The sequence below is a fragment of the Toxorhynchites rutilus genome, chromosome 1 (genome assembly GCF_029784135.1).
Source record: "Toxorhynchites rutilus septentrionalis strain SRP chromosome 1, ASM2978413v1, whole genome shotgun sequence".
Taxonomy (NCBI): domain Eukaryota; kingdom Metazoa; phylum Arthropoda; class Insecta; order Diptera; family Culicidae; genus Toxorhynchites; species Toxorhynchites rutilus.
The window spans coordinates 15,036,077-15,063,042 of NC_073744.1; the positions used below are offsets into that span (position 1 = coordinate 15,036,077).

The window sequence follows — 26,966 nt, forward strand, 5'->3', positions numbered from 1 at the left end:
AATTCTCTCCTTTTTTTGCCTCCATTTTCGGTGTCTAGATTTTCATTTTACCTCTATATCTTCCGGTTAGACGTAGTCCTACGTCAGAAACAATCAACGCGCGAAGCTATTCAATGATTTTCCTAACTGCAATTTTAGGTGAATAAGTTGTTTACCAGAAAACGCATATCCACCTCATGAATTGGTAAGCACATATATATATCCATCAGCAACAATAGAATCGTTAGAGCTTTCTTTTCGTTCTATCCAAACAGACGCTTCGTGCTTCCATCGCACGATCTCCGCACTTTTTTATCCCGTTGATGATATGTTTTCTTCGAGAAATCCTACCATAATTACAATAAATTAAGCTTATCGACACAAATTACTCCATCTATATCTATTAAGCCTTCCACGGAGGAGCTCTCTCGTACCGCTTCACTGCAGCGGCTTCCTTACCGTTCTGGGAATGGTGGTAGCGATCAGACTCACAGCTACAAAAGAGGCAAAATGAAGCCGTACCAAATGGTTGAATTTTAGCAGTCAATTCAGAATGTATGTTTCATAGACAGCATCAAGACTATGGGCTCCATACTCACCGATTTGAATTGCACCGATCATAACAAAGGGCGGCCAGCACCCGAGCGACATCAGATACGGAAACAGCAGGTTACCGATGATGGACCCGGTCCGGCCGAACATCATCGTCAGTGAGACGACCATCGTTCTGCGAAAGAAACAGGAACAGGAATGAGAGTAGGTGGTGCATTTTAAAATCCGAACGCATTTACCGCATAGACGTGGGGAACATTGCAACGACCGAACCGACCAGGGCGGTAGAACTGATGCTTGTGATGGTGATATACGTCGAAGACAGTGCCAGCACGATGGCCGAGCTTTTGGCCCAATAAAGCGACACCCCACAAACGCCGGATGTGAGTAGTCCGTACACTGTGTTCACGGGAGAAAGAAAATGGATCTGTCAATCGCGTAACATTCCCATCATCTTTGCGGTGTTTCATAATGAAAGCCCAAACCTAATGAGCGATTCATCATCAAAGGACACAACACAAGTTGATTAGCTCAATGGAGTAGCATTTTTCGGAACTGAGCTCTATTTGTCTTGTGTGGTAATTTTGCATGAGGACTAGGCTACCAACGCGTGTCACGTGTCGGTCCATACAAATCACTTCCCGTAGCGGTAAAGTGCTGTGACGTGAAATGCTGTGACAATGGCACAAAGGACCCAAGCACAAAGCCTTATTGACTCACCCAGAATGTTCCGATTGCCGATGGCATTAATCAGCATGGTTGTGATCACGTAGGCAAAGACGCCAACGAAGCCTATGATTAACGATTTGAGATACATGCTGCCTTCGGTTGTCTGCAAGCGTCGAAAAGGATCTTAGCGTTTGAGAAGAAGGAAAAAGGGGGGGATGATGGCGAGATGATTTTCCTACCGCTTCGCACAGTATGATGTTATTCATGTCCACCACGTCTGATTCCGGGCTCAGCAGCAGTTGTTGCTGGTCGAGAGCTGATGAAACGGCTTCCTGCGAATGGATGCTGTTGGATTTGTTCACTTTGTAGGCTAACATGTCGCACAACGTTGCATCGGCATTGAGGTTCGGATTCGGATCCAGCTCGTACTCATCGATGATGTTGAAAAGCTGGGGCACCCAGAGGCGGAATGTGTTGAGTCTAGCGGGAAATGAGGGAAAATTACATGAGTGCCGTGATGATTTCATGATGGAATTAGATCTAATTCAATGATTCAATTATTAACACGAGAGACGTGACGTATTGTAATCATCATATTTTGTACAACGACGCTTTCGTCGTGTTACAAAAAACTGAAACGAAGGTTGCTTCAGCAAGAATCTGGAAGCATAACCCATTCCATTGCAGCGTTTTTTATGCATGAAAAGGACGGGTAAGTGAGAGCCTTGAACGTTGAACATCAATAGTGAAACGAAAATTATCTGACTGTAAGAAAAAGCATATTCAACCTAACCCTACGATACTACTTTTATGGGTAACAATAAGGAAAACTCAAGAAAGTTGTGCCTGTTTTTTAACGTAGGACTACATTTTTCAGTAATGTTTCCAATTCAGAAAACAGAAAACAGTTTTTATGAAATAGAAATAGCAAATGCAGCATTTGTTCTACGGACAATGGGGCTATCGAAAATATTGCAATTTGGGCTCCGCCCGTTTTCAATATTTTGTGTATAAACAAGCTACATTTCAGCGCATTCATGATTCATCAGTGATCCAGAGAGCCAAACCAGACGGTAGCGAAGTTTTGCAAGGCCGAGAGTTTAGTTGAGTTTTTCAATTTGTCCTTTTCATGGCTAGAGATGAATGAACTGAGAAATTTTGAAGCCTCTATAATACAAGTCACAGTCTCGATTCAACTAGCAGACAACAGTATTTTTCAATGCTGATGTCAGACACAACTGTTTTGCTTGATACAAAGGATGATTGGAAGACAAATGTCGCACACAACGGTACAATTTTGTTCGGTGGAGCCACTGCGTCGATTGTCATGCATCATTTTTGCACCATATCTTTTTCGCAAGGATTTCAGCGTTCATACTTCTTTGCCAACTAAACGACGTGGTATGATAATCCGTTGCAAGAGATAATTATGTATGAGAGATGTTTGACCAAATTTCGCCTCAGAAGGCATTCTCAGAATATGAGCGAAGTAAGCATTGTGCAAAGCCTACACGGATGGGCAGAAGCAAAAAAGAAAAGAAATATTAAATAAGACATACCGCGTCGATTTTCATACCGTCATGTGGAGATTGGTTGTGTATGATTGAATCATATGTACGTTTTGTAAATTTTATGAGCCATCAGATGGATAACGCTGTGTCTAGCACGAAAAGAATTTTCGCGACTGAGTTCGCTATGTGTGTCAGCAATAAGAACAAAAATTGTGTGTATTGTTCTAACGAGAACAAGAATGAATCATGAATCATCCATTTCCAACTGCTACTACAAAACCACGCAAATCCATTGGATCTCGGGGCCACTTTCACAGTGTTGCCAAAAATATTCAAAAATAAATAATAGCTCAATTCACGTTTTAATTTAGTGGGAATCTCTTTTATCGATTCATTGTATATTTTCGTTTTCGTTCAGTTCCGAAGAGAGGAAAATTTTACATCGGAATTTCCATCCTATACCTTTTTGTGATTCCTCTGTCATCCAGCATCCAGTTGCAGCGGCCCATCAGAGAAGAGTATTCAATTATTTTCCAACCGTAAAGCAATTAGCAATAAAATAAGGGCCAAATAACAACCAATGCAGCAGAAAAAATATTCGTAATCATGTTGGAACCTGAATAAATATACAATTATGCATACATATTAAAAAAACGATATGTTATAATTTGGGAACGTATATGTAATGTTCATCAATATTTCAGTACTGTTAGTTTTTGAATGATATCAGGGTTGAATTGAAGGGTCTTATTCCCGTATACACTTCACGATGAAAACGAAATGAAGTATAACAGCGATGGCAACGATACGGTGTGGACATCTGGATTTGAAATTAGTTTTTACAAGGCATACTACTCTCTATCAAATTAGCCGGCCCGAAGGTAGTCTAAAGTTGCTTAAATCCGAACCAAAATTTAAACTTGGAGTTATTTTGTTTACTTGAAGCACGTCTTTCTTACCCTAACTTAACCTATTACCACTAAAACTTATCATTATAATATAAAATTATCTTCAGATGCATTTTTTGTAAGAGATTATTTTATCAGATGAAGGACACCAAGTTTTCCATTCACATTGAACACTACGGAGAAGTTAATTCTCATTAATAGTTTCTATTTGAAAAGCGTTCATTCTGCCTGAAAACCCATTGTTATCTTTGACGCTTCACTAACTCGTAAAACGAAATTCAATGACGTGTCGCTCATTTCGTTTTCGACGTGAAATGTATACGGGAATGAGGCCCATAGTCTCTTGATGAATAAAATGAACCATAAATTTGATTCAACTATTTCAACATATCATACTCCTGCTATCAAATCTACGTTTTCTAGTTTTCTTTGCTCTGTCCACATTTAATTTTTGTTTTTTGCATACCAATATCACAGGATAATACTAACTATTTAAAATATGTGCTATTCGGTTGAATGATCAATACAAAAAAATGGTAGGGGAAGACGGGGTAAGACCGTCCTCCTAAAAAAACAGTTTTCAGTTAAACGTCCTCGGTCATTTCCCCTATTTGTTGTGCTACATATCATTGAGTATATAATAATCTACTACTAAAAATGTGTAACTGTTGATTGTATAACTTTTTCGGCGTTTTTTCATTAATTTTTAAAATGATAAAAAAACACTTCTTATTTTGCTGGTGGGGTAAGAAGGGCCACCCGCGGGGAAGACGGAGCGATACTATTATCGAACAGTTTAGTCTAGTAAAAATAACAGGAAAAGTGTTGTCTAAGGTACTAAATGTTTAGGGTTGTTCTATATTCTATATTCCATGTGCAAAATCTGTTCACGTGAAGTCTTAATGACCCCGAAGTATGTATTTCTGGTTCCGATTCGATATGTTGATATCACAACGTGTGGCGCTTTTACCCCGTCGGAAATGGTCCGTCTCCCCCTTTGGTTTTATTTGCTTGATTAATTCTCGAGTAATGCAGGAATTTGTGATTCATTTGTGTGGCATCCCCCCCTTAGAGAGGTGGTGGAGTGTCTAACTACCGTAAAAACATTTATTGCACCCAATAACCTCCTCATGCCAAATTTGGTTTCATTTGTTCGATTAATTCTCGAGTAATGCAGAAATTTGTATTTCATTTGTATGGCAGACCCCCTCCCCCCCTTAGAGAGGGGGTGGAGTGTCTCTTTACCGTAAAAACATTTATTGCACCCAATAACCTCCTCATGCCAAATTTGATTTCATTTGCTTGATTAATCCCCGAGTAATGGAGAAATTTGTGTTTCATTTGTATGGCAGCGCCCCTAAGAGAGGGGGAGGGGAATCTAACCACCATAGAATCATTTATTTAATTTAGAAATTTGTGTTTCATTTGTGTGGCAGACCCACCTCTCAGACCCAGGTTTCAAACTATCACGTAAACCTTTCCCGGCCCAAAAACCTCTAACCTCTGAACCATACCAATTTTAATGTCGATCGGTTCAGTAGTTTCCGAGTCCATAAGAATCAGACAGACAGAAAGAAAAAGATTAAGAATCAGACAGACAGAAAGATAAAGATTAAGAATCAGACAGAAAGAGAAAGATTTTGATATTTCATGCGCTCAAGTGTTGCAAGGTGTTTCGAAATGACAAAAGTATGCTATTAATGCTTCTTGCGTAGCATATTTGCCAAAATACTGAGGATTTCTTATAAAACTAGAAGTGGTCCATCTTACCCCGCCGGACGGTCTTACCCCCGTCTTCCCCTACAGTTCAAAAAATATATGATACTAAGAACGCATGTTTCTCTCATGGGAAAATAATCTTCCGAAATGTTATAACATTTGGCAATTTTTACATCTCGCTTCCCTGTTCCCTGTGCTAGCACTTGGTCGATGAAAATGCAGAAATAAGAGAAAGGCTAAGATTACTTTAAATAGGAGTACGCACGAAAATTTGATTGTACGAATAGAAACAAACAATTTTGTTCGATAGAAGCTGATGAATTCGAACGAAGCAAGGGGGAAGCAATGTAACCACAGCCATACAACTCAATGTGGTTGTTTACTTTCACTATTGCATACAATTCGTACGAGCACTTTTCTGCATCCAGTGTCACCGCCGCCTAAGAAGCCATTTATCATGTCTTGTCTTAAGCGGACGTTACACGGTCAATACTATTGACAATATGATGACATTTGAGAGCATAATGACAGCTGAACACAGCCGACGACGCAGAAATTCGGATATTCCAGGCCCCGGCCAAGAGGATATGATCCGCGAGTCAAGATGTGTCGCAAATTTAGCTGTCATTACCAAACTATAAAACTTCTCGGTGAGCTCAAGGCAGATCTACGTAACAAGTTGCGCCCATTCGCTAATCATATTTAACCCGAAACAATCGTCAAATTCGCGAAAATTTAAAGAAGATAGTTTTGCAATTCTAAAATTTGAATGGAGATTCTTAAGTTATTCGATTACTTGAAACACGACGCTCTCTTAACCATTTGGCTATATATTTCACAACACACAACATTTACAAAAACACGCCATTATAATATAAAATCATCATCAGACACAATTCTAGTTCAATATTACGTAATACTGTATTGCATAGATACATATTCGAAATAGAAAAACAAATTTTCATTCATAATTTTTTATTTTAGAAGTGTGTTAATGTCATCCTGTAAATTATTGGCTGTAGAGTGGATTTCACATTTTGACCCACCTGGTAGTATGTTAAGCGCCTTGATTAACACCAGCTTGAGAGTTTGGCAGTTCTTGCGAGTGACAGTGATCGCAAATTGCATTTGCGACCCGGACATGTTTGACGCTGTGAAATGCAGTGTATTAGTATATGGATGCCCTAGGGCCGGGATTTTCTGTTTTTCGAGCATCAATATCGTAACATTTCAAATAAATGCATGATGTTGACGTTTTACCTCTCGGACTTCGAGACTGAGTTGCCAGATCCGCAAGCGTGACTGTAAATTCAAAGACATTTCATTTTTATTAGTCTTTTTTGCGATTGCAATTTAATTTTTATAAACTTTAGAAATTCTAGGAAGCATGAATGAAAGCATTTGGTTTGGAAAACTAATACTTTTAAAAGCCAAATACGATACTTTTCGTAATACAAATTAGAACATCAAAGTAAACTGACAATCTGATGTTGAGAAATTGGATGAAACGTAACAGCGGTTTAGGAGTTTTTTTAACGTTCTGGACTCGGTCATAGTTTTGTTTGTGCTAGCAAACGGGCCAGCCACTTTAGTCTTAGTTGTGTGTTTCTTCATATTCCGCTATGAAGTTTGGAGAATGAGGATATGAGGGAAAATCACAGGCGGAGAAAAGTGCGTGTAAGGTGAATATGATCTAGAAATTATATATGAGGGGCTCAAAAGGAAAGGGGTGACTTGATCGATTTTTCCACCATAAACATTTTCTTTCGTGAATAGCTCAGCTGCAAAAACGTTCCAATTTCTGTTTGCTACAGAACCGATAATTGAGGATCTGACCTATTGTTCACATTGTCAAATAAGGTCGGAATATGTTTGCAGCTAATTTCTGACCGATGAAGAGAAATTCGAACATGTCACTTACACCTCTTTTCTTCTCAGTCCCTCATGTAATCTTATTCATAGAATAACAATATTTGCTTGTAGACAATACAACTTGCATATATTTTCGAAAACTAAAAAAAATCTGGCATCTCTGAAACAGAAAGGAACCGCCTGTATTTGTGAAGCGAGAAGTATGATGTGTTTTTGAAAAGGAAAAACGAGTTTTAAAGTGTAATTTATGAATGAAAATTAACTTTTCCGAATCAAATTAGTATTCTATGTGAACGCGAATTATTTTTTTCTGCAAGTGGTGAGAAAATCTTATACGAAAATTGTGTCTGAAATTGATTTTACATTATGATAATAAGTTTTAGTAGGAATATCTGAAAATTTAGAGGAAATAGGTTAAGTGCTCCCGTGGTCGAGTTGTTAGCGTCCCACATTATCCTGCCGGGAGTTAGGGTTCGATTCCCGTTCTGGCCGAGGGACTTTTCGTCAAAAAAAAATTCTTCTGGCTTGCACCGCGTATTCTAGAACTTGCCATTCCAGAATACATTCAAGGCGTTTTATCCGGCATAGAAAACTCAACTAAGTACTACTAATAAAAATGACGCAAGTAGTACCTACATTGAGAAGGTCAAAGTTCCACCCGGAACGTTAGTGCCATCCAAGAAGAAGAAGAAGGTTAAGTTAGGGTCAGGACTTCTTGCTTCAAGTAGTTATATAACGATAAGTAGGAATCTTCATTCAAATCTGAGCAACTTAATACAGCTTTAGAGCTCTCTAATCTGATGGAAAATAGTTTGGATCCCAAACTCGAATGTCGCCACTAGTCATCGCGGATACTTTCGGTGTCTCGGGTTGAGGGCGATTTTGACCGGCATTGAGCTTCGTTTACTAGTTTAGGGGAGCGCCAAAGATTAGCTGATAGTAGGAATGAACACGTTTTCAAAATTAAAATCATGAATGAAAATTTTCCATATCAAATTAGTATTCTATTTAAATGAAAAACATTTATGTTTGCAGGTGGTGAAAAAGTCTCATAGGAAAATTGTTTATGAAGACATCTTTATATTCCCCTTTATTCCGCGCGGCGAATGAGGTGAGATGGCTCAAGTCACTGCATTCCCTTAGGCGAAAGGCTTGACTACAGTTTGTCACTAGATGAGATTAGATGTCGTGTCCTCATTTGTTATCGACTCAGGGATCGAAAAGAAGTTGAAAAGTAAGGTAGCTTCCACAATGAAGTGAGATCCTTTGCTATCTCACGTCACTCGCCGCGTGGAATAAGGGGGATTGTAATGAAGGAAATCAGTAACAATGGTGGAATTGTATAGCCATATGATTGAACGAAAGTCAGAAATACGTGTTCCAAGTAATTAAATAACATAATGTGAAAATTTTCATTGAAATTTGAAAATTTGAAAACCGGCTTCGTGTTTTCTAATCTGATTTTTTAACTAACAAGTTTGGGACCAAGATTATGGCCCTAATTTGAAGTCGCCACCAGACGTCGACACTATTTCTCTGTCGTCGCGAATTACCAATTTACCTCCATCTGACATATCGTGATGTCGATGATGAACTATTTCATAGTGAGACAGGCGGTGACGGTAGGTAGAGTGAGATAGCGATAATGTCGTACACCTGAGAGGAACCATCCCAATAGATTACCCAGGGGAGGGTGTCACAGTTACAGTCAATAGGAGAAAATATCAGTACATCAATAGAGCATTGCACCAGGCTGATAACTAATTCCTAATTGAATTGCATACCGAGCAATGATTCCTGTTTATACTGAGATGTTCAACTTATAGCTAGGATAGAGTATTATTTACCATCAGGAATCTGACTACATTTGATCTTACGTAATTAAAGATCGCATCTTGTGATCTCCCATCCATACTTCCGCTTTTCTACCGATGGAATGACACGTGACAACAAACTACTTCCTACGTAACATGCACTTTCCTACCGGAAAACCCATTTCTCGCACCTTCCAGCACACACCTCCACACAGTATAACCACATGCAAATTTCTCAACTCACCCGAATAAAATTCCAAACTGGATGCTGTACGCTAGCAGCGAGTTCTTGAGATGCGGCTTACGGAACATTCCCAGAATCTGTTGCAACCCATCACGTAATCCCTTTAGCTTCGAGCTGCAGCTCGTCGTCCTCTCTTCTCCCTTGGCGGTAGTCTGCGTGCCATCCCCGCCAACATCCGCCTCACTGGGCAGCGTTGTTTCGTTCATCAGCTCTTTAATCTGTTCGGTTTGCCAAGTAAAGAACGAAATTATACACTCAACTCAAGATTACGAAACGAAACGATTTTACTACCGGATACTCTCCTCGACTCCGACCGGTGTTCAATGAGTACAGCTTCTGGAACACTGCCATCGCCTGCTCGTTGCGTCCCTTAGACATCAGAAACTTGGGACTCTCGGGCATAAACAGCACACAGGCGCCAGAGAGCAGACTCGGGAAGCAGCAGACGGCGAGGAATATCTGCCAGGAGTGAATCGCTGTGGGAGGGGAGAAATTTGAGATCAATAGCATAGAGCATAGATTTGGTTCGTTCGCACACAATGGAAGCATTCATCAATGTTGAAGCCAATTCTGCCTGCTGTCTGTTGTTTTTCCCGGGAATGGGAAATGCCATGTAGCATCAAATATTGGCGGAAACAATGGGATTTTCTTCCTCGAATCAACCACTTACAAACTCGTTAATTAAATCGAATTACGGAAACGTTTCCACCGTTTTGACTCCACAACTGCACACTTCAACTCTGGTGTGCAATCGTCGATGGGTGAGACGGATCCAAGGTAGCAGGAATGTAATTACCTTTTAATTTAATTTTCCTTTTTCCGTGTTAATATGTTGCACTGCACCAGTAGGGATGAAAAGTAGTTTTCCACGGTAAAGGAAATGAAAGTAGAGAGAACCTATGCAGATCGACTCATGGTTCCGGGGTTCGAAGAATAGTGAGCTGTTGATGGAGGGTATTTGAATCGAGTCGTGTATTGCATATCCTCTGGGAGCATGTCATTTTGCTCGGTTATTATGATTTTTGCAATGTAAACCTATCGCTTCCTAATAAGGAGTATATCGAAAAGTAAACTTGAGCTTTCAAACATCGAAATAAAACTGAAAACGTTCAGAAAGTGTTTACAGAAGTGAATTTAATTGAAGAATATTAAGTTTATATAGCAATTAAATGAAAAAATCCAGCTCATTGTTGATTTGTAAAAAATTATCGAACTTTAGATTAAACTCCACTCATTAAATTCTGCACAATAGTCTTTGTGCACTTTTTGGACGCTACAGACCAATTCATCTTGAACACTTTTTCAACGAACATGATGTTGTTCTCCGAAAACCATTGTAGAGTTGATTTGGCATAATGTGCTGATGCCAAATCCGGCCAGAGTAGAGGAAGAACCTCGTGCTTTCTATAAAGTGGGATCAATATCTTCTTCAAGCATTCTGCCACATCAATTTGAGCATTTATAGTCTCTTTTGTCAAAAAAGTTGACGATCCCATGCCACACGTGCAAATGGCTTGCCAAACGAGCACTTTTTGGTCGCAACAGTCGTACCCGCTGATGGTACACTCTCTCCAATCGATTTGGTATAAAACTGAGGTCCCGGCAGCGTTGTGGAATCTTCTTTGACGTATGTTTCGACATGGTTGGGATTGTTCAAAATACGCTCATATAGCTTAAGAGCTCGTATTTTAGCGCGATCTTGCTGCTCCGGTGTTTGTTTGGTCACTTTTTACTTATTTAAGGTCTTTAGACCATGTCTCTGTGTAATCCGCTGAATCATCCCAACGCTGGTTTTGAACTTCTGGCCACATCACGAATAGGTGCACCCCTGTTCTTCTGAATATAACTTACAACTTTTTGGTCCAATTCGGAAATGATTCGGTTCGAGTTTTCATTCACTTCTGGTGAGATCCTCGAAGGAACACTCATTACCGAACTTTGCGACGATTCGTATAACACTTTCTGGACAAACTTTGATTGTTTTTGCTATTTTATGGTGTGTAACACCTTTTTCGGTGCACCAATTGTGCAGAATTTTCTTTTCAGTTTCTATATCATTCCGCGACATTTCGAAAACAACTTTATGAACGCGACTAAATAACTTGTATTTCGATTTTTGACTTGTAAACAAAGCGTGCTCTGATTACACGACAAAAAACAGGAAGTGGGTTATATCTATGGTATAACCGCAATGGTGACGTAGGACTATCGTTGATTCAGTGATCATTTGTTTGAAGTTGAATCTGAATCCATTCTGAATGAATTACTAAATGAATATTTGAGGCACTTCGAAAACGAGAGCTCTTTCGCTTGCATGTTATTTTCAATGCCAAGAGGAACTGGCAGATTATTTTGCAGCAGCGATATCTTTCCGGATTCTTCTCGAAGTCCACCACCAGTGGTTAATGCTAACTCGATGACCACCTCTTAATTGCACTTGATTGAAAAACCACAAAATCAATTGTATTTGGTCGCAGTATTATATGGATAGAAAACGTTAAAATAAACTCTTTCGAATCTAATTTGCAATTCCAAGGGGAACTGACAGATTATTTTTCAGCAACGGTCACTTCTTTCCGGATTCTTCTCGATAATCAGCAAACGTAAAGAGTTGCGCGCGTGTATGTGTGTGTGTGTGACGGTTGCTCCGATGTCTCAAGCGGAACCAATTTTCGATGCTGGTATTCTCTCGGTCGTTTTCTCTTCTCTTAATGATAATGAATCCCTTGATCCCTCGCCGTCCAGCTCGTCCAGCTCGTTCAACTCGTTCAGTAACGATGTTGTCTTGTCGACGTCCTCACGAAAAATGAATTCGTTTCACCACCACAATATCGCTTAAGTATGCTTTTTGTCCGTGACTGAATCGGTGAAGGTGTGGTTTACGATGGAAATTTGGAAGGCAAACTAGAGGCGAATGAACTCTTTTAGTTTGAAACTTTCGGCGACTGAGCAATAATTGAAAATTATATGATTTTCGCGATGCGAAACATTTTCCATTGCGCGCGCGAACTGTATTCGATACGAAAATATTCTACTGATGGGGGAGAATAATCTACAAAAGCTTTCCTGCTAATTAGTTGCACTTGATTGAAAAATCACAAAACCAAATGTATTCGATCGCAGCAGCACTATTTGGATCGGAAACATTAAAATAAACTCTTCCGCTTGAACATAATTTTCAATTCCAAGGGAACTGGCAGATTATTTAGCAGTAACGATGACATCATTCCGGATTTTTCTCGAAGTCCATCACCAGTGGTTAATGCTAACTTGATAATCACCTGTTAATTGCACTTGATTGAAAAATCACAAAACCAACTGTATTCGATCGCAGTTTTACATGGAGAGGAAACATTAAAATAAACTTTTTCACGTGAATGTATTTTTCAATTCCCAGGGAAACTGGCAGATTATTTTTCAGCAACGATTGAATCTTTCCGGAATTTTATCGATGCTGAATGGCATCCAAACGAAAAAAAAATCTATGCGTGTATGTGTGTGTGTGGCGGCTGCTTCGATGTCTTCCCGGGGAACCGTTTTTCGATGCTGATACTCTCTTGGTCACCTTCTCTTCTCCTCCTGCCTCCTGCCTCCTGGCTTTTCTGCCCTCCCTCACAGTTCCAAACAAACTGCATGTCTTTCAGGTCAGGTCAGGCTAGGTAATGAATCCCTCGATCCCTTGATTCCTCGCCGAAAAAGAATAATTTTCAGAAGCTTTCCTGTTAATTGCGATCGATTGAAAAATCACAAAACCAAATGTATTTGGCTGCATTGTTACATGGAAAGAAAACATTAAAATAAACTCTTTCTTATCAATGTATTTTTCAATTCCCAGGGGAACTGACAGAGCATTTTTCAGCAACGATTGGTTCTTTCCCGATTTTCCTCGATACTCGAAGCCCACCAGTGGTTAATGCTAACTCGATAACCACCTATTAATAGCACTTAATTGAAAAATATTTGGTCACAGTGTTACATGCATAGAAAACATTAAAATGAACTCTTTCGCATGAATATATTTTTCAGTTTTCAGGGGAACTGGCAGATTATTTTTCAACAACGATTGAATCTTTCCGGAAATTTCTCGATGCTGAATAGCATCCAAACGAAAATAGTTCCGCGCGTGTATGTGTGTGTGTTGGCTGCTCCCATGTTTCAAGCGGAACCGTTTGTGGCATCACTCTCCTCCTGATGGATTCCCTTTCGGCCTAAGGTGCACAAACAGGCTCTTGGTGACACCGTTCATCCGCGCTTTCATGATAAACGAAGAGCTTCACCACAACATCGACAACATGCTCCAATCGCTGTTCAATTATAACTGAGTGAATTTCCGAGTGGCGCTCGCTTATATACCGATTGGTGATTTCAATAGCCTGTTTTGAAAGCAATTTTAAGACTATTGAAACAAGTTTTTGGATCAAAAAGTAACAAGTATATAACGCGTAGACATTTTATCTTTCGAATGAAGTGTTAATCATACCATTTCGTTCAGCTGTTTAGGAGCTATTAACGCTCAAAATCTCGGTCTCCGGCGTAACGCTTTCGTTTTCGAAACTTTGATTTTACACCCCGGTATAGAAATGAAAGACGTAGTCCTACGTCAAAAATTCTCCCGTTTGTGTGTAATAATGTGTTAAATGTTTAAGACTACTTTTCGATACACTCCTTAAAATAAAATCGTGGGTCATAGGATGAAACCTCTAACTGTGGATAATGAAAATTAAACATGCCCACGAATTTATTTTAGTCTCACCAATACCCTAGAATAATGAAGGAATGGGTGTGACAACTGCCTGCTACTCATGCCTAATTATTTCTTAGCTTTCAGTCTGTTGTGAAAATTTATTTAGAAATCTAGAATCTAGAAAAATATTTTTATCAACAAAAATACAGAATCATCATGCACAATTTAAAGCCATACACTTCACTGTATATTAAAACCTCATTTCTATAACTAACGATTCATTCTCAGATTTACACTGCCGAAGCAACGAGAACAGCCTGTTTGACACCATAAATTTCAATCTACCCCAACCGAAAATCTTGCTCGAGTGAAATGAAAATAAAAGTGATAAACGGCTATGATGAATATGTAACAGGAATTGAGAGAGCGAATGTTTCAACTTGTGAAATATGCAGTAAAAGAATGGAATATAACATTTTTAAATTTGTGCACTTAAAGTCATTTCATTGTATCTTCTCGAAGACTCAATCGCAACGTTCGACATTAATCCCGGAGTGATTGTACATTGCAAAACAAGTGGAAAAAAACAGGAAGACTATTGAACAAGAAGCAACTGATGAACGAACCGCCGTTTACTCCAATACGAGACGCTTTTCGACCGTGAAGATTTTTCGATCTTGTTTGGTTTTTCATTTTAGAGTTTTCCAGTCCAGTTCGTCTTTGCTAAGCAACACGGATGGATAGTTGAGATGTTCGCAGTTCTGAAGTTGAGAGGCGATTGAATCGATGTTACGGAAAATTGAACTGCTCGGGGAAGAGTGATTCCTACGGTAAAAGCGTCATCGAAGAGTAAAATTTATTATTGGATTGTTTCTGAGAAATGGAATAAAAGTATGATTTTTTTAAATACACAGACTCGCGTGTGCGCATTGGTACATATGGAAGCGAGAGTTGTAATATTATGTAAAACTAATTTTTAATTTCAAATTAATTTGAAGTTTATTGCGGGCACAGAAGCAAAATAACGGTACCAGGGAGCCTAAGTAACCGAAGGCGCAAACAATCGACACTGTGACCCCGACGTGATTTGAATACGCAACCTTCTGATCTGGAGTCAGACGCGCTACCGTTGCGCCACGGAGTCCGTTGGAATTCATCGGAGTAATACACCGATTCCGACATAAAATTATATATCACATCATTCCTAAATTCTTGCAGCTCTGTATAAAATTGCTACAGATTCTAACAAAGTGCAAAATGTAGCTAATAGTGCAGGAACATTGATATCACATCTCCCGTTTTCCATTTCCCTTAAAGAACAAGCATTATTTTAACGCGAATCACACATCGCACAGCAGGTGCACTCTAACACGAAATGCACGGTGCAGCTTTTTTTTTTTTTGACTCGGAGGACGAGAAACGAAATGTGTGAAATGCAGCAAAAGGTACTCACCAAATTTTCCACCAAACAGCAAAAAGTCCCACTCCTGTGGAATGATAATCCAGGCCAGTGACGGCAACAGAACGTTACCGATGCTGTAGAAGATGCCAATCAGTATCATCACCCGGGAACGATGCTGGAGACTGTGAAATTCGGACAGATACGCCATCAGCACCGCGAAGGGGCCGCATATTCTGAAATGTTTGGGGTGGGAGAGAGAGAGTTCACTGACTATGGCAGGTGACAGGTGATTATTTTGTTTTATATTTGGTGCCAAAATAAATCCGGATGGAATCATAACACGTCGCTTAACCGTCGGAACGACGGTCAAAATTGAGATACAATGCAAACTGGGAATTGATCATTAAACAACCGCCAACTTGGATGATTGATGTAATCTAAATCATCTTTAACAAGTTCACTCAGTCGCTTCTATTCTGTGATTTTCTCCCAAACCTACCGCACAAGGCCGATATCACTCGACTAAAAATTCAGATACTTACATAAAGCCGCCCATAAATTTGAAAATCATGATTGCGACCACGGTCTGGCTTGTGGCACAAAGTACGTTGAAAGTTGCATCCAGGAAGAAGCCGTAAACCAGCAGCCGTTTCCTGCCGTACATATCCGAGAGGAAGCCCCAAAGAAAGGCGGATGAAATCATTCCTGCGGACGAGGTTAGTGTATGATCAAATTCTTTCCGTTAGTGGTGCTCAGAAAATTAAAAAAATGGCATGATAGGATGAAGATTAATCTGTTATTGTTATTGTTCACTGTTACTGTCAGAACAAAAACACCTAAAATATCTAGAAGGCTGGTTTCATGAATTATATTGTCCTCCATTGAGGTTAGTACTGAAGCTACAAAACGCGCTGCACTCAGGATGGGACACCCCCAGTGTCAATTCGAACTAAGTTCATGCCATACCTACGTAAGTTACCGCATTAAGGGTGCCCTTGTCGACGAGGGTAAGATGCAGGTCACACTCGGCACTGGGCAACACGTAGGACATCGTTGTCGTTTCGAACACGGTGCAAATGCAGCAGGGCATCGCTATCAGCAGGAGGAGAAAATTGAATCTCCCATAGCCGGTTGCCGCGATGGCCGTTTCGAAGTCGGCAGGTCCTAAAACCATACAAATATACGAGAGAGACATTAAGTTATAGTGCTGGTTCTGGTAAATTTGCTTCTCGTTGTCTTCGACAAGAAGGTGACAGAGTGACATAAACGTATCTACATTTAACTCTTTGAGGTCGTTTGTCTGCTCTCAGCCACCACAGCAAGGAATCATATCTTATACTTTGGGCCTGATCACGAACGTCACTTCACGGTGAAAACGGAATGAAATGTATACAAACTGCATACAATTCATTTCGTTTTCACCGTGAAGTGACGTTCGTGATCAGGCCCTTTATTCAGCCATGTATCACTTTCAGCCATATTTTACTTTTTCTTAACGAATCTTAATGTCTGGTGAACCTGTTCACAAGTTAATATGATGCTTATATGAGTAATGGATAACGGTGCTCAGTTTAATTATCGAGGAAACATAAGAGCATAGTCACTATGCTGAATAGCTACGATACATCGGATACAACAGTTATAGTAAAAAGGATGAAAAGAGGCGGCACCGTCTGCGTTAGTAATCCGTATTTTATTTTAAACTACGATATGAATAGGGGAGGAGTACCAAAATGTGTACGAAAATTGATGGAATGTCTTTATTCGAGAGACTTTCAGTCGTAGGCTGATCCATAAGACTTGAGTTTATACTCGTTTGATAGACACGAAGGAGAATTATAAAATATGGTTGTTATATAAAAACACATTGTTCAGTGGATGCATATTTAGATCTTATTTAGCTTTCATAATCTTACATGATACATGCAGTAATATCTGCTCTTTCAAGGGAAATTAATTCCGACCAGTACGACACCCATATAAAAATTTAATACGACCGCAAAGGGTTAAGAGAAATATGAAATGTTGAAACAAGTTGATAGGTACATTCATCGATATTTTTACCACGAATCATAAAATGTTATTATTCCATCTTACGATTGTTTAACAGTACTGTCTTTTTATCTCATGGGACATTCTAAAGGACTGTATCGAAAAGTCTTTAGCAACATTTGTTCGTCAATAAAAATAAAACACGGTCATTATTTCGAATTTTGTTTTTCGTTTATTGAAGATCAGTTCAATGTGAAACAATAGTGTGGCTAACATAAGTCAAAATGTTATGCTCTATAGAACGAACGCACGTTTGACGAAAGACCTTTCATCAAATTCTGCACAGTAGCTGTTGTGCATTTCCTGGATGCTGATGTCCATTTTTTTCTGAATTCCTCCATGGTTTGGGAAACTGAATTGGATATTATTGTCTGTGAGCCATTGTAATACTGGCTTAGCGTAATGTGCAGATGCCAAATCTGGCCAGAAGAAAGGGAGAGACAGATGCCTCTTTTTAGAGAAGCAGCAATCTGTTCTTCAATTATTCAATTTTGTAAATTTGAGCATTGATTGTACCTTTTGTGAAGAAAATAGGATACCGCAGACCACAAATACAAATATCCTGCCATATTAGGACCTTGTCTCCAAATTTTCCTAGCGCAATCGCGCATTCAGCATCGTCCACCTCCTCCTCCGCCGATTTCAAGTAGAACTGAGATTCAAGAACGCTTCCATCCTGTTTGACGTATGTTTCGCCGTCCATCAGGATGCACCAGGTGCTGTTGTCCAGCAGCCAGTTATACAGTTTTCGTGCTGATTCGTGTTGATTCGAGATTGTTGTTCTGCGGTTTTATAGGCACCTTCCGCTTCTTGTATGTCTTCAATGAGTTCCTGGTCTTGATTCTCTGAATCATTCCAATGCTGGTTTTAAACTTTTTGGCCAAATCACGCGTTGATACCGATCGGTGCCATTTCATGTAAGTCACTACTGTACGATCCAACATGGGCTAACTGGAACCAGCTTTTCTACCGGATCTAGGTATATTATTCAAGGAACTTGTTGTCATACTTGTGGATGACATTTTTCACACTTAGGTAGTGCATTTTAAACCGTTTTGCGATTTGGTTGAAGGTAGCACACTTTTCAGTACACCAAGTGTGCAGATTTTTCTTTCTTGTCTCAAGATCAATTATAGTCATAACGAAAACGAACAACTTAAACGGGATGAATCGATTACACAAACTTTTGCTGACATGTAAACAAACTTTAGCTTGCACACTAAAACAAGTTACCCATTTTTGAGAGGAATCATTATAAAAGTTGCTCGTTTCATTCCACCATAACGGGTTGTCCGGGACCGACTTCAATAAAAGTGGTATTAAAAGAGACATAGGAGAGGATAGCAATCACGCTGGAACTACTGTTTTGTGTACATCAACCAAACTTTCATTTGAATATAAACTGCTTGAATAAATGAATGTTTAAATCCGATTTGAAAATGACAGATCGCTTCAATGTAAAGAATGAAACGTATGAGCGTGAACCGAAACGAGCGTATACGAAGAAGAGAAAAAAATATGTTTTATTGAGCATTAAAAGAGAGCATCAGTGTCTTGAGCCTGCTGTAACATCCTGATCTATCAGTGAAACAGCAATGTATAATTCAATAGCCGTTTATTCACATTGTGAATCATTATTCTCTTCCTAAATCTATCACCACTCACTCCACCCGTCACCGCCTACTCCCTTTCTCCCATTCGTCTTCCCGCTATCAATACTAACCAACGTATCGCTTTCCCGGTATGTTTATTATTAACGATGAGGGATCAGACACCATATCACTCTCTTCTTTTAAATTTCATAACATAATACATAAGCCATCACATGAAGTACTTGCTTAGTCTGCTCATTGGTCTCTCCAACAGTTTGTTCTAGACTGCTATATTATTTGTGTCTTGGTGTGGGAAATAAAGCTGACATAAATAAAGTATGTAACCCACTTCTTGTACACTTAGCATAAAAGTGTAGGAAAACGCAAAGTTTCCTAAACGCAAGATTTACCGGAAGAAGAGACGCTTGAGAAAAACGATGATTGCCGAAGGCCGAGCCGAAGACAAGAGAATAATTCTCATTGTTCCGATGTGAGAACAGGGAGTTCAGATTTCTTGTGGACTTTCCCCATAGATGTAAAAATTTTGAAAACGATTAAGGACAAGGACTTCAGAGGACTCAATCTAATTTGGCATCAATTCAGAAAAATGAGAGCCCTGAGAGAAAATTAAGCGGGAGAGAATTTGATTCTCTTGGTTGGATGATGCATTGTATCGAGTTGAGAGATCTAGTGTCCCCGATTTTTGAAATTAATCGTTCATCAGCTAATCGAATACTTTTCATCAGTTTGTTATTCGATACGATTAATCGCCTCTAATAATCGATTAATCGATTAATCGTCACATTGAGAGAAATAATTTGTTAGACTGATTTTCTCATTTGCGAGAAAGCATTCTGGAATCAAAAAAGTGTTCATTCTGCCTGAAAATCAATTACAGTAGAACCCCGGTTATCCGCGGAATAGTCGGGCTAGATCACCGCGTATAACGAAAATCGCGGATAACGCAATAAAGGGCTAAAAGTGAGGTTGCATTGAAAAAAAGTATTTTTAGCATGAAAACCATGTTTTATCAATACAGAAAATATTGAACTATCCATCTGTATGGTCGTGTACATCAGTGATCAGATAATGTGAAAGCCATGACCAAAACAAAAGAGCATGAGTCTACCACTCACTGACAAATTTCGGGAAGGTTTATAGATTTACTAAGGAACTCGTAGTCGCGGATCATCCGCTCGCGGAAAATCGAGGTTCTACTGTATTATCTCTTAGGGTGGGTTTAGACTAGTGATATATTCATGTGAAGAAATATGATGAGATTTATAGAAATCGCATCAACTGTTTACACTAGCGTGAACTTCTATATGAATATATTCATATTTTCGGTGAATTTATTCACCTGAAGTAGAACTGCATCCAACTTTAGTGATTTTTCACCAGTGAGAAATTCACAAGTGTTTACATATGCTGAATTTATTCAAGTTATATATACCTCGAATAAGTGTATCATATTTATTCTCACCCGTTTACACCTATATTCACGTGAATAAATCCATCTATAGCTATAGATCTCCCTAATGTAAACCCGCCATTACTCTTACCTAAACTTGTAAACAAAGCTCAATTCGCGTTGACGGCATTGGGCTTCATTTACCAGTTTAGGGTAGCGTCAAAGATAATGATTGATTTTCAGGATAAAACTACAGCGGCCTTACGTTTTTTTTCTCTGGGTTTGTATCGATTAATCGACGTAAATTATTCGTTCGCTTCGATTATTGGTTGCGCAGTATTCGTTCGATTAATAATCGATTTCTGTAGGAAGTATTCGATTAATCGATTAATCGAACGATTATCGGGGATCACTAGAGAGATCATTCTGTGTACGATTTTTCGAGTGGAAGGTGCTTTTCGGATCGAAGCTAATAAATTCAAAGATGGCTTCTCAGTTTCGCGACCCTGGTCACGACATTTGGTTCTTCAAGAAGTTTACATCTAATTCGCCTCTCAAACATCGGCCCCGATCTAAAGCCCGTTACCTTTCGGAACTCTTCACACACGAAACGTAGTTGAGAACTATTTGTAGTCTTGTACTGAAAAGTTCACAGCTTTATTTTCCCACGCACTAACCGGTGGTTGTTCTAACCATTAAAGCGAAACAACGAAGTTTGCGATTGAATTCCTTGACCGTTCTGTTGATCTTAGGCCACCAAATTGCCGAACGAATCACAATCCAATCGATACATAGGACAATCCCTGAATCCTCGAACAGTTAATTCGAATAGGTGTAAAATTCCACTGGCAGCTGTTGAGTTTGATCTTGAGGCACTGTTTTGAAGTTTCCATTAAGTCATCTCTTTGACAGCAGCCGCATTTGTTGAAAAAATACTATTTCACGGATTAGCTTTTCTTCCGATGCAAAGGGTACAGGGTGTACAGTTGATAGCCTAGATATACCCTTTCTCTTCACTCATCCTAGGTTACAAACTCTGGAGATTGTTGAATTTAGCGGTCTCAAAGTTGTTGGTAGACGTTGCATTGGTTAGAAAAAAAACAGAGTTTAACTTCGAGCATCATTAGCCTTTAAAAGTGGTTCGATCTTTGGAGAGACGTGATCAATATTAACATCTACTGTTAGAACTCCAAACCTTTTCGCCTTGAAGTCTTCTAGGAGACAGCAGACTTTGCATAACGAAGAACGATGAATAATTCCGTTTTCTTCCGATCTCAATATCTGCTCGGAACGGGTCAGGTATGACGCTTGGGTAACGTTTTAATATTGTACAGGTATCTTTGAGTTCATATTAACTTAAGAATCCTCCAATATGTATAACTCAATGCAATGCACAAAATTTCATAAGAGGCGTAATTCTTACCGATTTATCAGTCTCTTTTTCTCCAAAATCCTTGGTCTGTTTTTTCTAACCAATTTTAAAAGCTTACGATTGTTATCTCATCGATTCCCAAATTGATCGTTGTTTTATCGATTCCCAAACAAATTTTTTGCCATATCTATCTCAAATCGATTGTTATTTAATCGATTCCCAACTCGATCGTTATCTAATCGATTCCCAAATCGATTGTTACTCCTCGAATTCCAAATCGATCGTTATTTCATTTATTCCCAACTCGATAGTTGTTTTATATATTCCCAAATCAATTTTCGTCATATCTATCTCAAATCGATTGTTATCTAATCGATTCCCAAATCGATCGTTGTTTTATCGATTCCCAAATCGATGGTTATCTGAGCGATTCCCAAATCGATGGTTATCTGAGCGATTCCCAAATCTACCGTTATTTTATCGATTCCCAAATCGATCGATAGAGATCTATTCCCAACTCGATAGTTGTTTTATAGATTCCCAAATAAATTTTAGTCATATCTATCTCAAATCGATTGTTATCTAATCGATTCCCAAATCGATCGTTATTGCAACTATGTATTCCCAACTCGATAGTTGTTTTCTAGATTCCCAAAACAATTTTTGTCATATCTATCACAAATCGATCGTTATCTCATCGATTCCCAAATCGATCGTTGTTTTATCGATTCCCAAATTGATCGTTATCTCATCGATTCCCAAATCGATCGTTGTCTCATCGATTCCCAAATCGATCGTTGTTTTATCGATTCCCAAATCGATCGTTATCTCAGCGATTCCCAACTCGATAGTTGTTTTACAGATTCCCAAATCAATTTTTGTCACATCTATCTCAAATCGATCGTTATCTCACCGATTCCCAAATCGATCGTTATCTAATCGATTCCCAAATCGATCGTTGTTTTATCTATTCTCAAATCGAACGTTATTTCATCTATTCCCAACTGGATAGATGTTTTATAGATTTCCAAATCAATTTTTGTCTTATGGATCTCAACTCGATTGTTATCTCATCGATTTTCAAATCGATCGTTGTTTTATCGATTGTTAATCGATTGATCAGGAGGGTTTTACGACTGGCTATGTGTACTTGGTCAATTCTGATTGAAACATATTATTCTGAGACTTGGTCCACTACGAATGCACTATGATATGATAAAATAATATCATTTATTCAGTAGAATTACCCCCTAAACCTTACCTAAACCTATGAAATGGAACAACCCGGCTTTATCGCTTGAGACTGTATTTTACTTACCAAAAATAATCGATTAGTATGTATTTTTCAAGTACAATTCTTGATTTTCTAAAAAATTTGTTTCAACGACGAACGGGTTAGCGAGAATTTGAAAAAGAGTACCAATGAAAGACCACGGTTTTATTTGACATCGACCATGAAAAATTTGTGAATTACAATTTTTCACTATCTGGCACTCAATCCACTCTGTCTGAACAAGATATAATAAAATACTCGATATAAATTTCTTTCCCGGGTCAACTAGAGACCAAAGGGAAGGATCTTCTGATGTAAAGAAATCCAATGTTCGCTCTCTAATCGCTATGGTAACACGCACTTGGCCCACTCTGACTGAATACTATTATCAGTTTTTGCTGATCAGTCGAAATAAATTTATGCCTTAAACGTGGTTGTTGGCAACATAAGTGTGATATGATAAATGTAAAATGTAGGTCAAGAATTTCTTGACTGTTTGCTACTATTGACTCATTTTTTCTTATTTTGTTACTTGGTCTGGTGTGACTGAACACCGACCATTTGGTATGCTACAAAATGACAGCCATCTTGAAAATTTCCGAACTCCTCCACATCTAAAATAATAAAATTAATATTAATGTTCAACCACAAATTGTTTTCCTCGTCGCCAATTTATAATATCCTGATCTATCAGTGAAACAACAATGTAGAATTAATATTGGTTTATTCAGATTGTAAGTCATCATTCTTTTCTTGAATCCACTCACTTCACCGTCAACGCCTACTCTTTTTCCCCTTTCGTCTTCCACCAAACACAGAGCAACCGATGTTGACGATGCCCTTGATGCCCAATATTTTTGACACTTAGGATTCTCGAAATAAAACAACATTTCATCTCCTGCTGCGATGCGATGGAGAAATGATTACTTTTGTACGTGGTGAGCAGCATTTCATGTGTGATTTTAAGATTTTTTTTGCTCTCTACTTTGATTCTACTCATGTGGAATCTCTTTTACCGAACTTCTGACTTTTTCCCATGTTGAAGATCATGTCACGTATGGTCACGTGGTCACGTATGGAGATGGCTTCTTGAGCCTCATTCAATTGTTCCGCGAGTTGTTGGTGCATTTGTGTGCCGATTCCGTCGAAAAGTAAACCTCTCCAAGCACTGCGGTTTTCCAAGAACGTGTTTACCGTTAACTTTGGCAAGAATTCGTTGCGATTCTGCCGCCTTTTTCGTTCAATGGAAGCAGAAAATCTATCGACATGTTCATAGCTCTTCAAACCTACTACATGTGCTGAAAAGTCCCGGGATTTTAAATGAAAACAATCGTTTTTCGGGGAAAGCTGTATTTATTCCTCAACAATACACTTGGTATAGCGAGATTCCAACATTTCGATTCCCTTTCTGTAGTACAAAATGTCTAGGTCTTCGAAATATGTCTCAGTGCCACTCTGCAGACTGCCTATTGGAGTCAGGTGTGTGGTAATGGATCCACGTTTCATCCATTGTCACAAAACGTCGGAAGAAGTCCACTCGATTACGCTCCAACAACGCCAAACCGGTTGTTGAATCATCAACGCGCCGCTGTTTTTGGTCGACGGTCAGCAAACGCGGCACCCATCGCGCGGAGAGCTTTTTCACGTCCAAAATGTCGTGCAAAATGTATCCCACTCGCTCCTACGGTCTCAGCTAACACGCGTAACTTCACTTTACGATCGTTCAAAACGTGGAATTGATTATTCAGGAGTTTTCTCATGAAAGAACAATGTTTGATCAAAATACGATATTCCTCTTTTACCATTTTTTTGTACGAATGCCCAGGTAGTGACCCTTAAATAACTGTAGTTTGTGAACAAATAAACGATATGCCGTGAAACTTCAGACACAAGCTAGTGACAGATGATCCTCTCGAAATGAATCCTGTTCATTTTTAGTGGTGCCATCTGTTGAAAAATCCCGGGATTTTTCAGCTCATGTGGTATGCTGCAGAGTAAAACTTGTTTTGTTTTGTGTTGAAATTCTTTGCTAGATGTCAAAACAAGCCAACGTTGCCAAAGATGATGACGATGAATGATGAGCTTTACAATGACAATTAGAGCCTTTTGTTGGAAAATATCGGTACAGTAGACGTTTGATAATTGGACCTGCTTTAACTGGAATGTTTTTTAACTGGGCAAAAGTTGAAACGATTACACTCAGTTTTTTACGCGGTTTTTACGTGTTTTTTACGAAGTTTTTTAACGCGGATTTCTCAATTAACGCGATTTTTTACGTGGATTTTCCAATCGGCGTGTACTGTATCATATTTATATAGGAGGCATAGGAGGAGGAACACGTAAAAAACATGAATGGTACTGACGGATATGTAAACTTCTAAAACGCTACTAGCGACACCCGAGAGAAACTTAATCGAATCGGAATCACTTAATCGAATCAATTTCAACAAACGAGGAAAGTCCAACCACACTCATTTCCATTTCGCTACCGATAGCCGTCGAGCGTCGAACTTTTACCCTGAACCCGGGGGAAAATAAGTTATCGCAATCATGCTCATATGTTAGGTTCGCACTAATTATACCACAAACTTTGTTTTCTCGGGATTAGTTCGCGTGACCATCGTGCGGAGAGACTGCTCCGTGAAGTTTCAATTTCGGCATTGTTTTCGAGGAAAGTTTCGTCATAATGGAACCAATTGTTGCGATGCATGAGAGGATAAAGTTTCATCCTGTTCCCCGACGAAATACGGGCTAGTCTAGCATATATTTTCAGAATAGCGCCATCAAAATGGGCTCAGAGTCAAAAATCACTCGAATCTAATTCATACTCTTCTAAGGAGATGGCACAGCTCCAGGTGAACAAACTGTCAAGATAACGAAAGACTTTCTTTTGTCGTCTATCCGGTTCAACCGAAGTGAATTTCACTGGAAACAAGTATTGAAGCTCAAATATCTGCGTAAAAGCGGTGCTGCGTAGTCCTAATGTTGTTGGTAACAGCACGCAGAGTTTCTCGGAGAATCTTATACCTGAACATTTCACACCCGTGCTAATTTTTGATGGACAGGTTCTAATTTAAATTTAATTTCTAATAACACTCACCACAATCGACAGCCTGCTCTCGTTTAACCTCGTTTTTGTACTTTTCCTGTGACGGTTCCAACATTTTCGCGGCCTGGTCTAATCAACCGGAACAATCGCCCTCACAAACCAATTTCACCGAAAATAAATACGGAATTTTGCTGCTTCCACCGGAAACACGGTCAACTACTACTTCTCTTCCCAGAAGGGCACATTTTACAGCAGGACAACAAGAGGAAGACTCGCGCGCCTACTGCGCTGTTCACGGTCAGTTACACTTGAATGGGGTGGGACACATGCTCTACCATAGTAACCCATGGAAAGTACCATTCGGAGAGATATGGCTCAGCATTGGCAAACAGAACTAGCGTGGAACTCGTTGAAATGCTCGCATGAAGGTCTTGCGTAAACTCGTTGTTGCTGTTATTTTCAGTCCTCGGTGTGACTATGGTAATCCCACCATTACCATTATGTGTTCCCGCAGCATCCGCTGGGATTATTGCAAGACACAAATGTCATCATATGAATATAATGCCAAAGCTAACATCGCCGACATTGACTGTTTACCGCCAGCTTTCTAGTGCAGCTGATAACGGTACGATGATGAAGCGGACTGTTGCCGGAGCCACATTCTCATCCATAATAATCGTCATCACCATCACAGCATCCTTCTCCGGACGATTCAATTTTCGGTGCGGTCCGAATTATGGTGATTGTTCCAAACTGAAGGGACCAGCTAAATTGTTGCTCCGTTCTCGACAAGAGAACTTGTTTCTGGCGACAGTGTTGAGCCGATAGCGCCGAACATTACTTTCAATGGTTGTCCGTGTTGG

At 39.3% G+C, this 26,966-nt stretch overlaps 1 protein-coding gene and 1 non-coding gene across 2 annotated transcripts; both read right to left on the reverse strand.

Annotated features, from left to right (window-relative positions):
- Positions 1 to 282: 282 nt before the first annotated feature.
- Positions 283 to 26,429, reverse strand: LOC129762760 (synaptic vesicle glycoprotein 2C-like). The gene is made up of 11 exons (XM_055761285.1): positions 26,155 to 26,429; positions 16,321 to 16,518; positions 15,897 to 16,059; positions 15,406 to 15,587; positions 9,560 to 9,744; positions 9,269 to 9,486; positions 1,440 to 1,680; positions 1,252 to 1,363; positions 771 to 930; positions 579 to 706; positions 283 to 473 (listed from the first exon to the last, which is right to left on the reverse strand). The coding sequence occupies exons 1-11, from the start codon at positions 26,216 to 26,218 to the stop codon at positions 418 to 420; spliced, it is 1,707 nt and encodes a 568-aa protein (XP_055617260.1). The 5' UTR covers positions 26,219 to 26,429; the 3' UTR covers positions 283 to 417.
- Trnaw-cca (transfer RNA tryptophan (anticodon CCA)) lies at positions 15,025 to 15,096 on the reverse strand. The gene has a single exon. It is a non-coding gene; the product is annotated as a tRNA-Trp (tRNA).
- Positions 26,430 to 26,966: the final 537 nt, after the last annotated feature.

Coding starts and splice junctions, on each gene's coding strand:
- LOC129762760 (XM_055761285.1), bottom strand. CDS start 26,218: ATGTTGGAACCGTCACAGGAAAAGTACAAAAACGAGGTTAAACGAGAG. Junction 1,364..1,439: donor ACATCATACTGTGCGAAGCG/GTAGGAAAATCA, acceptor CGACGCTTGCAG/ACAACCGAAGGCAGCATGTA. Junction 931..1,251: donor CGGCAATCGGAACATTCTGG/GTGAGTCAATAA, acceptor CCGTGAACACAG/TGTACGGACTACTCACATCC.